The sequence below is a fragment of the Natrix helvetica genome (assembly GCF_964273705.1).
Source record: "Natrix helvetica genome assembly, chromosome: 3".
Classification (NCBI taxonomy): Eukaryota; Metazoa; Chordata; class Lepidosauria; order Squamata; family Natricidae; genus Natrix; species Natrix helvetica.
This window is the reverse complement of record NC_138549.1, coordinates 24,960,415-24,973,193: the sequence shown is the minus strand read 5'-3', so window position 1 is coordinate 24,973,193 and position 12,779 is coordinate 24,960,415. Positions and strand designations below refer to the sequence as shown.

The 12,779-nt window shown below is 38.8% G+C and overlaps 1 protein-coding gene across 1 annotated transcript in view; it reads left to right on the top strand.

Annotated features, from left to right (window-relative positions):
• The first annotated feature begins 3,791 nt into the window (after window positions 1–3,791).
• ITGBL1 (integrin subunit beta like 1) overlaps window positions 3,792–12,779 on the top strand; it is a 184,111-nt gene continuing 175,123 nt past the window's right edge. Inside the window, exons 1-2 of the mRNA XM_081946761.1 lie at window positions 3,792–3,976; window positions 5,647–5,858. Of these exons, the coding sequence (XP_081802887.1) occupies window positions 3,876–3,976; window positions 5,647–5,858 (313 nt within the window). The 5' untranslated portion in view covers window positions 3,792–3,875. The remainder of the gene's footprint in view (window positions 3,977–5,646; window positions 5,859–12,779) is intronic.

Genomic DNA, 12,779 nt, shown 5'->3' with positions numbered 1-12,779 from the left:
AAGGTTGACTACTCCTGATTTAGATCATTTATGAAGATATTGAACAGTACTGGGCCTAGAATGGAATCCTGGGGTACTAACTGCTTATTTGCCTCTGTGTGGATATAGTTCTGTTAAGGATTACATGTTGGATACAGTTTGTAACCTAGTTATACATCTATCTGGTGGTGGTGCTGTCTATCCCACATTTTTCTAACTTGCCAACAAATAGCTTGTTCAGGGACGTGCGGTCAGGGGAGGCAGGGGAGGCAGAGCTGCACCGCTCTCATCATGAATTTTTTTTTAAAAAAGGGAAAAGGGAAAAGGCGCTGAGGAGCCTTCTGCACACATGGTCGGGAATGGGAGCGCTCCGTGGTCCCCTTCATGTTGACTTAGAAAGGCGGGGAATGGGACTTGCGCAGGAGGGAGGCTGACGTGGTCCCATTCCCCTCCTTCCTGAATCAACATGAAGGGGACCGCGGCTCACGCTGATGACGTCACCAGCCTCACCAGCCGTAAAGCTCACCGCACGTCACTGAGTTTGTTGTCTACTTTGTCAAATGCCTTATTGAAATCTAAGTATACTATGCCCACAGCATTTCACTGGTCCACTAGTTTAGTCACTTTGTCAAAGAATGAAATAAGATTGGTTACTATGATTTGTTTTTGACAAACCCATGTTGGTTTCTGATTATAACTTTGTTTGCTTCTAGGAGTATGCAAATTTGTTTGACTATCTTTTCCAGGATCTTCCCAGGCTGATTGATCTGTAGTTTCCTTGGTCTGGTTTCCCCCCCCACACACACACACACAAAGCTTTTTCCCCCAAAATATGGGAACCACATCAGCTCTTTTCCAGTATTCAGGGAGTTCCACAGTGCTCCAAGTACTTCACAAGTTATGGTACAATAATTGCAAGATCACATCTGCCAGTTCTTTCAGAACTCTTGGATGTAACCTCCCCCCTCTCCTCTCAATACCTTCAAGGAAATTAACACCTGAGCAATTCCAGACATTAGATACATAACTATAACAATGGACTCAAGCAAAATTAAAAGCCCTGAATAGGAAGACCAAAAAAATAACGAATCACAGCATTCACACACACACACACACACACACACACACCTGCAGCAACTTTGACAGACTGTATATACCGAGGAACATTGGTTGGTGTGGAATGTTGCAAGTACACCAGACAGTTGAATGGGGAAAAAAAGCATATTGGAAGAATATCTGAAGGACAGGGAAGAAGAGGCACTGAAGCATTAAACCATGAAGGCTTACTGAATACCCAAGAGATTATGCTGGCCTACAAGAAAGATCAAATAAAGAATAGAAAAGAGACATAGCAAGGTAAAATATTACATGGCCAGTACATTTTTTAAAAGGAGAGATAAGAAGTCCTAGCTGTTAAGTAATTAAGCTCCCCATTGGGAGAGCCAGTATGCAGAGAAGCGTAATGAGAGTGATATGGAATAACACGCACAAACCAGCATACAGAGACACTGAATAGTATAAAAATATAGTAGTTTACTATGTAGACATATAGAGGTATTCAGAGTCCGGTTAACAGTTCAAGTCATACACGGTTCAGTAATTCAGTAATCAATATTCTCAGTTTAACATACAAAGTATAGCTAAACAATAGCAAACCACAATACCTCAAAATACACCTGATCAGCGTCTAACAAAACAGAGAGAGAGATCTAACAACCATTCTGGCTCCCTCTTATGGCTGCCTGAGGTAACAGGCCAATTACATCTGTTAAGTATTTAAAGTAACAGTAAAGTAATCATAGCTTATATACATTGCCAAGGCAAGCCTAGGGATACATCCCTAAGATTAGCAATGGCTAAGAGCAGGAAAATTGAAGAAAGAGACAGAGGGACTAATTCTGACTGCACAAAACCAAGCCTTTAGAACAAATGCATATACTGTAAAGTCAAAATTGAGAAGAAGCAACAGATAGTAAATGCTGCTTTGGGGGACCCCCCCAACCCCCCCCAGTGAACCATCTAGTTAGCTACTGCAAGAAGACTGCACAGATTGACTACAAACAATGGCATGACAAAATAGCAACAATGGTGTATTGGATATCTGCAAGAAATACAGATTTATCTGCAAGCAAGAACTAGTAGGACCACCAAAAAAAAGTAATAAAAATGAAGAAGCTAAAGTGCTTTGGGATTTTAGAATTCAAGTAGGCAGATACTTGTCCCAGACTTAATAACTGTCAACAAGAAAGACCAAAAAAGAGTCTGAATGTTGGATATGGCAGTACGTGGAAATAGCAGGCTAGAAGAGAAACAATGAGAGAAAATCACAAAATATGAATACCTGCAAATAGAAATACAATGACTATGATAAAGGACAGCAAGATACCAATAGTAACAGGTGCCTTGACATCTTAAAACATCTGGAGTACCACTTGAACACCATTGGCATTGACAAAATCTCCCATTAGTCAATCGCAAAACACAGCTTGGAACAGGTTACATGCTACAATGATATCTTTAAGGGAAGGTATATACATTAATGTCATCAAACAGCAACTGCCTATCCCAGGTCCTTGGGTAGGACTCCATAAGTGGATAAAAATGCCAATTTGTCTAAATATGTCTGAATATGTGGCCGTGCATCAACCATAATGGTAATAATAAATTTAATTTATTATTAATTTACTTAATAATAAAGAACAATAGCATGTATTGGCTGATAATTTAAAAGACAGCCAAGAACAAGCATTGATACAAGTTACAAATTGGAACTTACTAAATGTACAGAAAGCAAAATACGAATATTAAAATAATGTAATAAAAACATGAACAATATGCTGGCAAGGAAATGGTTTAAATGGTCAATGTCAGACCTGCCCCAACTTAGACATTTAGGAAAGAAGAAAATGGCAGACTATAGTCCAGCTTCCTCTCTTATTTTTTTCTTGGAGACTGCATAAGAGGAAAGGCTGTGATTCTACCATTGTAATGCCATCTTGCCTTTTTTTTTTGAGCCTCCAAAAGATGTACCTGCCTAATCTGATTATTTCAGGGCTTCACATCTATGCATCAGCAAATAAATGCAGAAGGCACCCACTGCTTTATAGGTTCTTTGCCCTGTCAAAAAGACAAGTGCTGGGTGTGATATCTAATTATGAACACAGGAAGTACATGTTTGTGGATCTGTGTTCTGTGTCTTTTGCCTCCACGCAGTCAAATGCAGTGACAAGCCTAGTTGTTGTTTTTTTTTTGCTCCTGTGTATTGTTTGAAAACTGATTACATCTCTTACATTGAGCAGATGCTTGGACACTGCAGTTGTCAGCTTGACATCCTGAAGGTCAGCAGGAACAGCTTCTAATGTATTGCTTCTGCTGGCTAAGAGGGAGGGGAAGCACCAAGTCACTTTCTCTTTTTCCGTCTCCACTGAAGAATTTGAAGCATTCACCTGTGCTTCTAACACTGAGTATGGCTAGATTTCCATGCCAAACCTACCAAAGGATATATTCCTCCCAATCTTTTTACCATCACTATCACAAACCTCCATTCATCAAAGATCACTTCTGGAAAAAGATGTCTTAAGGTGTCTGGCTTTTAAAATCAGAAGTGTTTGCTCAAAACTATAAACAGGATGCTTTATTATGTCAAAATAAGCCATCTGGCTGTACAACTGTTTCCAATTACTTCCCAGCCTAGACTGTAAAGTTCAGGGTTTGGCACTAGCCTTTCTTTCCAGGATGCTGCCCAAATCCAGCTTCCAGACAGCTAATCAAAGGCACTTGGTGGAGCACAGTGGGGGAAGGAGCTGGTTTTGGCCAGCTCAGAACATAGCAAGCCGAGTGGGTCTCTGTGTTTCAACTCTCCAGGAGAAGTCTTACCGCCGCCCTTGGATTTAATCATGCATACAAAGGGCTTTCTCAGCTTGGTGCGGCTGCTATTCGCCTCTTCAGTCTTCATTTTGTTGCCTGCTATTCCACAAAGTTCATCCTTGTCCCCGCGGTAAGCTCTATCAGTCTGCTTTAGCAATAAGCTTTGAGGTCTGGACAACAGGGTGCAGGGAGAAAGTGCTGCTAAATAGAGTGAATCTATGGCTTTTTATTTCTCAAACGGCTGCTTGTCTCTGTAACTTTAAGCAGAAATCCTGTTTTGATGTGAAAACAAATCTCTTGATGTACCGTTTGTCAGTGAAGCGGAGATATATATACATATGCCATACATCAATACTCCGAATGGGGATAGGCTAAACTGGCCTTGAATTTTGAATATAGTGCCCCCTTGAGTGCAAAAGAGGAATTTCCAAAATGTATCGGGGTCTTTAAATAATCTCCATTTAATCTGATCTACTCATTTATAAACTTGGGCTGCCAGTTTCATTCTATTCCATTTAAACTCATGTCTGCTAAAAGCCCTGACTCAGAAATACCTATAATAAAGAAATGTATACATCTTCAAACATTCTGGTTATGAGACTAGCAATGTATCCAGGAGTGCTGAAAAGACCCTGGCCTGGCATTTGTACGGCCTTGAATGTTTATACTTAAAATCTGGAATAGGACTTGAAAGGACTTTGACACCTTAGTGGTTCCTTTATCTAGATGAATCTCTTAACATCAATCCCATTATCAACAATCTGAAACTTTTCTTTTGGGGAATGGAGAACTGGTGAGCTATAATTACAAAAGCCTGATGCTTTGCAATATAATAAATTCCTATAGAAAGGTTTTAAAGATGAATTTGCTCACAGGGGAATAAATGAACTGTCAGAAATAGAGATGACATGTTTGATTACTTGGACAACTTCCTAAACATTTTTGCTAACAATGGTTCTATGTTAGGTTACCTCTTTATAGCTCTTTATGGATGAGACAGTTGTAGGATTGTGCAGTGCTTCAGTTTCAGTTCCCAAAAGATGCTTTAGAACACATAAAGTTACAAGCAGAACAGTTGCCTGCATCTGTTTAAAGCAGCTGTGTCAGGTCTCGTGATTCTTAGAGGACCAGGCTGCTTTAAACAGTTGCAGGAAGTCTTACACTGAAATGTACGTGCTTCTGAAGCACCTTTTTGGAATCAAATCAAAAACACTGCGCAGTGATAGTAAGCATCATCCTTTTTATTCTTGAATCTTTTCAGCCTCCTATGAAATAGTTTATTTGCAGGTCAGCAGAAGCATGGATCCATTTTCGTAAATGTGTGACTGACAGAATGGTTTATCCAGGGCCTAATTCAGATTGTGTGGTCTTTGCAGAAGAAAATAATGCTATGAACCAAGTTTTGGCTTTGGTTTGGTTAGGTTTGGTTTTTTTTCAGAGCTGTAATATTCCTGTGATCAGAGAACAAACGGAAGTATATGATACCATCAAGAGATTAAAAGAACTGAAATGTCACATAGCAAGAAGAACTGATGGCGGGAGGACCAAGGCAGTCACAGAATGGATCCCACTTGATGAAAAGCATCCATGAAATAGATCTAAAACAAGATGGATCGACGACATCAGCAAACATGCTGACGCTGATTGGACCAATTGGCAGAAGAAAACTCAGGACAATATAGGTTGGAAACAGGTGGAAGAAGCCTTCACCCTACGGTGGATAGACAATGGCTAAAACGAGATGATGAGGATGAATGGCCATGTCTTTGCAACTTGCTATTTTTTTTTCCTCCTCTTCAGGAGTGGTTTACAAAGCACCACATCTTGCAGACTTTCCCGGTCTGAGTCAGAGCAGCGATGCCAAATCCCAGGTGGAAAACTGTGCAGCGGCCGAGGCCAATGTGACTGTGGGGTCTGCATCTGTCAAGTGACTGAGCCAGGCAAATATTATGGACCATTGTGTGAATGTCACGAATGGGTATGTGAAACCTATGGTGGAGAAATCTGTGCAGGTAAGCAAGATGCAGCAATTCCAAAGCAATTCCACAGTATGTTTAAGGGCCGGTCCTGGCAGTTTTTACATCCATCTGAACCAGTGTTGGGCTTTAGCAAATTGTGGGCATTTTTCACTGGATTGGTTTAAATTTCTCAGCGTAGATAATTGAATCCACCAACAGAATTAGAATTAAAATGGCACACTCATTGAAGGACAATAGCAAAACAACAACAACCCAACAGTGTTGTAGAGTTAAAATTCCTCATGCCCTCCATCTTTAAATATTTGGGTCCTTTGTAAAATTAAACAGAAATTTTAACTGAACTGCTATTTCTTTAACTGAAATCACTTTTGATTTTGGAGTTGGATAGATGGACTAGCATTAACTTGATACCTTTTTACATTCCAGCTTAACTAGGAAGGTTGTGGGGCTTCTAAATCTTTTTTTTCTGACAAACCACTGTTTAGATCTATTTGAGGTGTACCAATGTAATGTGATGCTGTACCACAATAGCATGTCCTTAATGACTATTAGAGATAAAAAATTTACAATAGTATAATATATTAGGAATATGACTGATCTGAATTTGAAAGGGAAAATATGATTTGAAATATATAATGGGTGTGCACATTAGTGATGGTTATTCTCTCCTTAATCCAAGCATGTCCTTTCCTGCCCCTACATTAACCATGCATTGATTAAATGTTACTTTTAGTTCTACATTGTATTGTATTTGTATTTATTAGTTTGTCAAACATGTACAAGATAGCAGGTATAAATATAAACATGGATATGAACAAAAGAAATGAATACAAATAAATGGGGACAGTAGGAGAGGGACGGTAGGCACATTGGTGCGCTTATGCACGCCCTCTTACAGACCTCTTAAGAATGGGGTGAGGTCCACGGTAGACAGTTTAAGGTTGAAGCTGTCAGGGTTAGAGGCTGTAGCAATGGAGTCGGGTAGAGCATTTCAGGAGTTGACTACTCTGTTACTGAAGTCGTATTTTCTGCAATTGAGTTTGGAATGGTTTACCTTGAGTTTGTATCGATTGTTTGCCCGTGTGTTATTGAGGCTGAAGCTGAAGAAGTTGTTGACGGGTAAGATGTTGCAGCAGACAATTTTGTGTACAGTGCTTAGATCATACTGCAGGCAGCGCAGTTCCAGATTGTCTAAGCTCAATTGTATTGACCTTAGAAGACTTGGAGGGGCTCATAATAGAAGTCAGGATCTAGATGCACTCTTGGTTCTCAATTGCCATTTATGGTTCCAAACTTTTAGTGACAATTTGATACATAAACCCGCAGGGTAGGAGAAGAGCCTTTTCTGCCATGGCTCCTGCCTCTGGAACATCATGCTGCTCAAGATCAAATCTTTAATTTTATATTATTGTTTTTTTAATGTTGTAAATTACCCAGTAACTTAACAGTAAGATGGATGACATGTTAAATTTAATAAATAAGTAAACATTAGCAACTCCCACCAGGAAAATAACTCTTTGTTGATACATTCTGCCCTACTAAAAAGCAAGTCAATTAATTTCTTGTGTATTGGTAGTCTTCCTCATACACTCAACTTCTTTCATACTAGTATCTCAGATCATATAGAGGTGGCTTCTAGGGACAATACCAAGAGTGACACAGAAAAACCAAGAGTCCAAGTGGCTAGACAGATTTCACGCTAGAAAATTCAAGAGCCTCCTTAGTTTGAGAATCATTAGTATTAGGGCTCTAATATTTGGGTTTGTTATTTTGGGAGGGGGATAGAAATGCCTTTGAGTCACTGTTGAATGTTTTTTTTCAACAAGATTTCTGAAATCTTATTCTCCAAGGCACCTGAGGGTAGAACAAGAAGCAATGTGTGGAAACTAATCAAGGAGAGAAGCAACTTAGAACTGAGGAGAAATTTCCTGACAGAACAATTAATCAGTGGAACAGCTTGCCTCCAGAAGTTGTGAATGCTCCAACACTGGAAGTCTTTAAGAAGATGTTGGATAGCCATTTGTCTGAAATGGTATAGGGTTTCCTGCCTAGGCAGGGGGTTGGACTAGAAGACCTCCAAGGTCCCTTCCAACTCTGCTATTTTATATTGTATAAATGATTAGGGCTGAGAAAGAGTGACGACCAAAACCACCTAGCTGGCTTTGTGCCTGAAGCCAGGATTACAACACAGTCTCCCAGATTTTAGCCTAGAACAGAGGTCAGCAACCTGCAACTCTGGAGCCTCATGTGGCTCTTTTATCCCTCTGGTGAGGCTCCCTGTCACTGGTCAGCTCCACAATTGATAGGGCTTTCGGTTAAGTCAGGTAGAGGAAAAAGGACACCGTGCTAGGAGGAGACTCTATGGTGGGGGACCAGACTTCCAATCAGCTTCAGAATTGAACAGGGGGCTTCCGGTTTCTGGCCTGTGTGGCTCTTTGAGTGCTTAAGGTTGCCGACCCTTGGCCTAGTGCCTTTACAACTCTCTGACACTTCCATTAGAACATTCAATTTCTTTCCTATTGTTTAAGACAGAACTGAAGCACATTAATTTTTGAAGTTTAATACTGTTAATGGTTTTAGATTTTGTATTTTATATCTGCTACACTCTAAGACTGTTTTTATTTATATATTTTTCTATAAGTATTTTGTTTGTTACTCGGAGCTCCTAAGGGTGTCATATACTTTATTTCAATAACTAGATCAGGTGAATTATGTTCTGATAACATAATAATAAAGCAGGTTTCCAGGTTTCTGATAAATTTAGCAAGGAAGTTGCTTTTAAATACTCTCCCCACAGTATTTTGTAGTCTGATTTACACTTACTATACATAATGCAGGATCTCCAAATTGATTTTCCTTTTTCAGATACAGTATGCAAGGCAATTTAACAATCCTTTTTAAAACTAGTGATTCATTCCTGCTTATTCAGTTAAAGATAATACAAATGCTTACTTCTGTCTACATAGTGCATTGATGATAGAGGAATGCGTATGAATTTTGTGATTAGATTCACAAAATCAATCAATCAGTGTCTGGATCTAGTCACCCTCCATTCTTTTTGCACTGTGAAATTGTGCTGTTTATATATTCTGCGTATCCTTTGTTCTTTGTTTTGACTTTTACTGCAGTTAGAATGATGGCAGATATTACATTAGGTATATAAAATCATTTCCTACCAAGAATTCCCCTTAGACCAGCGGTGGGTTCCAGATCCCATTGCAACCGACATGGTTGCAATGGGGCCCAGTGTCCTCCACCTGAATGTGTGCAGCATGCATGCACATGCACGCAGTGTGCGCATACTTCCTACTCTCCAGCAATGCCTCTGCGACGCTCCAGCTGCTCGGCGGAACATCACGCAGGCGCTGTACACACTGGGTGCGGAAGAGCCGAAGAGTTTAAAGACAGGTAAGAACAGCAGGCAGGGGGGGGGGCCTCCGGAGCACTGTACCGGAATGGTACCTGGTGCTCCGGGCAGGCACAGGTACGCCTGTACCAGGGCATACCGCCCACAATCCACCACTACCTTAGAGGTACCATAATGTCAGACCTACTCAGATCAGTATGATTTCATGTCTTTCAGCATCTATTGTGCATTACAAAGTAAGATTCTGGCACATGTCTACTGGATTATAGAGACTGAATACTGTAAGACACACTCAATTTCTTTGCATATACATGCATGGATTGTTGCAGAAGGAAGTCTGAACTATTGAGCAGTTTTGATCTGATTAGACTAGAAACCATTGTACAATATACCTGTGTTTTCAATTGTTCTAATAGGTAACTTTCTGTTGTCAAGAGTTTTGTAAATCTCAATATAGGGAAACACAGGAAAACATAATTTCCTCGTTCGTCAAAGTACAGGATGTATTTTTTTCCCCAGATCACATCCTCTCTTAACATTTGTCCCCTTTCCATGAAACGTGTCAGTTTTTTTAGGCCAGAGCCCACAATTAGATCAGTAAGAATGTTACAGAGAATGCCAATAATAACAAATGCAGGCCAGCAATGTGCTTGGAAGATATTATCGGAAAAAATTAATACTAACTCGTTTTAGCATCAACTTTATTAAAAGGAAAATATCCAATGTCCAAGTAAAAAAAACTTTACTGCAATGCTTATTTTGACAACGTTATATCATACAAAAATGTTTATATAGCGCTCTGTTTGAGCCTTTGTGTCAATCACAATTGATTTGGGGTCTTGTAAGGGCCATGAGGAGCTCACAACATCACATGGCCTATCCAAATTGTCCATGGATTGGAGCTTGTGAGAGCAAATAAAACCACATTGCCCTCTTCAAGAAGGATATAACGTGCAACCAGACTAGCTATCTCTGCTATTTTGTTGTTATTGTTATGCAGTGGTGGCTTCAGAGTGGGAAATGTGTGCTGTTTTCCCTATAAACTAAAACTTGGCATTACCAATTTTTGTTCTGAAACTTAACTCTGAAACACTCTGTCAAACTCGCCATGTCACGTTGCCATCATGTGACTTTTGCTATGTTTTTCCCATTCACGGAGCTGGGGTGGGCATGGGCTGCGTGCGATGCATCCAGCCCATGGGCCGCCAGTTTGACACCCCTGTCTAACACTAATCCTCCCTGAATCCCACGGCATTTTAGTGCTGGGCCAGGAGGAAAATCAGGATCACCTTGTTTAACTGTCAGATACATTGAGTTCATAACATTCACAAATTTCTTTCTTCTATACAATACTGTTACTTAGATATTTTTTAATTAAGCAGGAGGTGCTTTATACATCAGGTGCTTAAAAGGATTGTATTAAAATAGGTTTAGATCATGGAGGTAAATGAAGAATTCCACATCCGAAATCCTGGCACATTTAAGGGCTTAAACATTATGAAAATTCTCACCTAAGAACACAAACAAATCTCTCTTTTGAAACTGCAGTAAATACAGTTTTAAATATTTTGTGCTTGGATGAGGGTTTGCATTTATTTCCTGCATGTATGAATGCATATGAATGAACATATCAAATCTAAACAATTAACACTGTGGGTCACAATATACTTCAAATAACAGGCCATTGGTATAGAAGAGATTTCCCATTTCACCACGGATAATCAAAACCTACCAATGGATATTGTTCTCAGTTTTGAGAACATCTCATGTTTGCTTGATGGATTCATCATTATCAGAGAAAGATAGTAAAGTTTGATTCAGAGTGCTATATATTAGTCCTGGCATCTATCATATTTTGGATTTTGCTACGTGTGGAAATGTTTTGGATAGGATATGAATGTTCTCTGAGGATAAACAGCAATATTATTTTCCATCCTTATTCAAGTACAGAAAATATAATTTGTTCTTATTATGCTATTAAGTTGGATTATGACCTTTTTTATTTTGAAAGTAATGCCCCCAATCAAGAGACTCCTTATACCCTTCTGGATAAATGACTATCCAATCTCTTCTTAAGGTTGCCTAAGATTGCCTAAGGTTTCCTAACATTCCTCATAACCCTTTCACTATACATGAAATCTCTCAGCTAGACTCCCTTTGGGAACTTCTCATATAACATATAAGGACAATACCATTCATACCAGCCTTGTTATTGAGATAGATTAGATCTTGGCCACTGGAGTAATGCAATTTATTTTGGCCTGATTTTCTCCTGACTCAAGGACCAGAAGAGAGTACTTTATCTGCCTGACTGTGCTTTATACAATGTGACATGTACCCTAGATGGTTGCAAAGAGGCTCAGAAAATGCTGAACACTTCGCTGTGATCTAGTGGTCATTTGGATATTTGCAGGTCAAATATCATAGCTCCACTGTCTATTGATTACAAAGGACAAACATCTTAGTGAGAAAGAGAAAGGTTAATAGATCTAAAGTTAATAAAAGGCTGTTTCCTTCATATGGGATTTGTAAATCAGAATTAATCGCAACAAGTATTAAATACTTGCTTCCAATTGTTTAAGGTCTCTGCTGTTGTTCGCATGCCTAAGAATACTTTTAGAATATTTCTAGACCTGAACATTAATAATTATTTTCAATTAAATTAATATGGTATTGCAATGAGATAAACATGTTAGATTTTAAAAAAATAAGAGAGGAAGGGACAGCAAAATAATAACTTTAAAAGGTAAGGTGAGGAAGATTTCCTTTTTCTGACCTTTATTTCCCAAGAAATATTAATTTTATCCTTTTCTTGAAAAAGACCTTTTGTTTTATTAAAAATAATCAAGGTGTCACCTTTCTACCCACTTTCTCAGGTATGAAGCCAATAAACCTTTAGAATTTAGTTTAAATTTACTTGTGAATAGATTTCTTTCAGTAAGTGATCTTGGTAAACAATACTGCATCTGATATACATTTAGATCTATGCATAAAATATTGAGGTCTCTAGAACGTCAACTGGGATGTTTATGGAATATTCGATTCTCAGTTTAGGTCTGATTTTCAAGTCTTCCCAACATGGCATAGTCAAGACAGTGTGGATTTCAAACTCTGTTAGATATTTTCTGTTAACATGAAAGATATTTTGCAGCACAAGCTGGACTCATAAAAAGAGTGAAGTTGTATCCGATCCACTATTCCTATTGGCTGGGTACCAGCTAAAAATGATGTAGAGTTCTAAGCCAGCAACATGATGACTTAAAGATATTGTTTGTTAACAAGCCATTTTAGAGCAAAGAAGATGAGATAAAAAGTGAAAGGGAAGATCAGATATAAGAAGAAAAGGAGGACAATGTAAAATAAAAATGAGGTAGATCAGCTGTTTGTAGAAAACTATTAAAGACAATGAATGTAAAAGGTTATCTATTAGCCACATTTTTGTCTCTTGATTATTATAACGTCATAATGAGGTAGATGATGCCCTGAAAGAGATTTCTTCTGAAGACAAATCAAAATAGACAGATGAATAATTCACAGAAGTCAAAGCATATTAACAAGAAGATGCCCTTATGCAAGATGAACTGTTT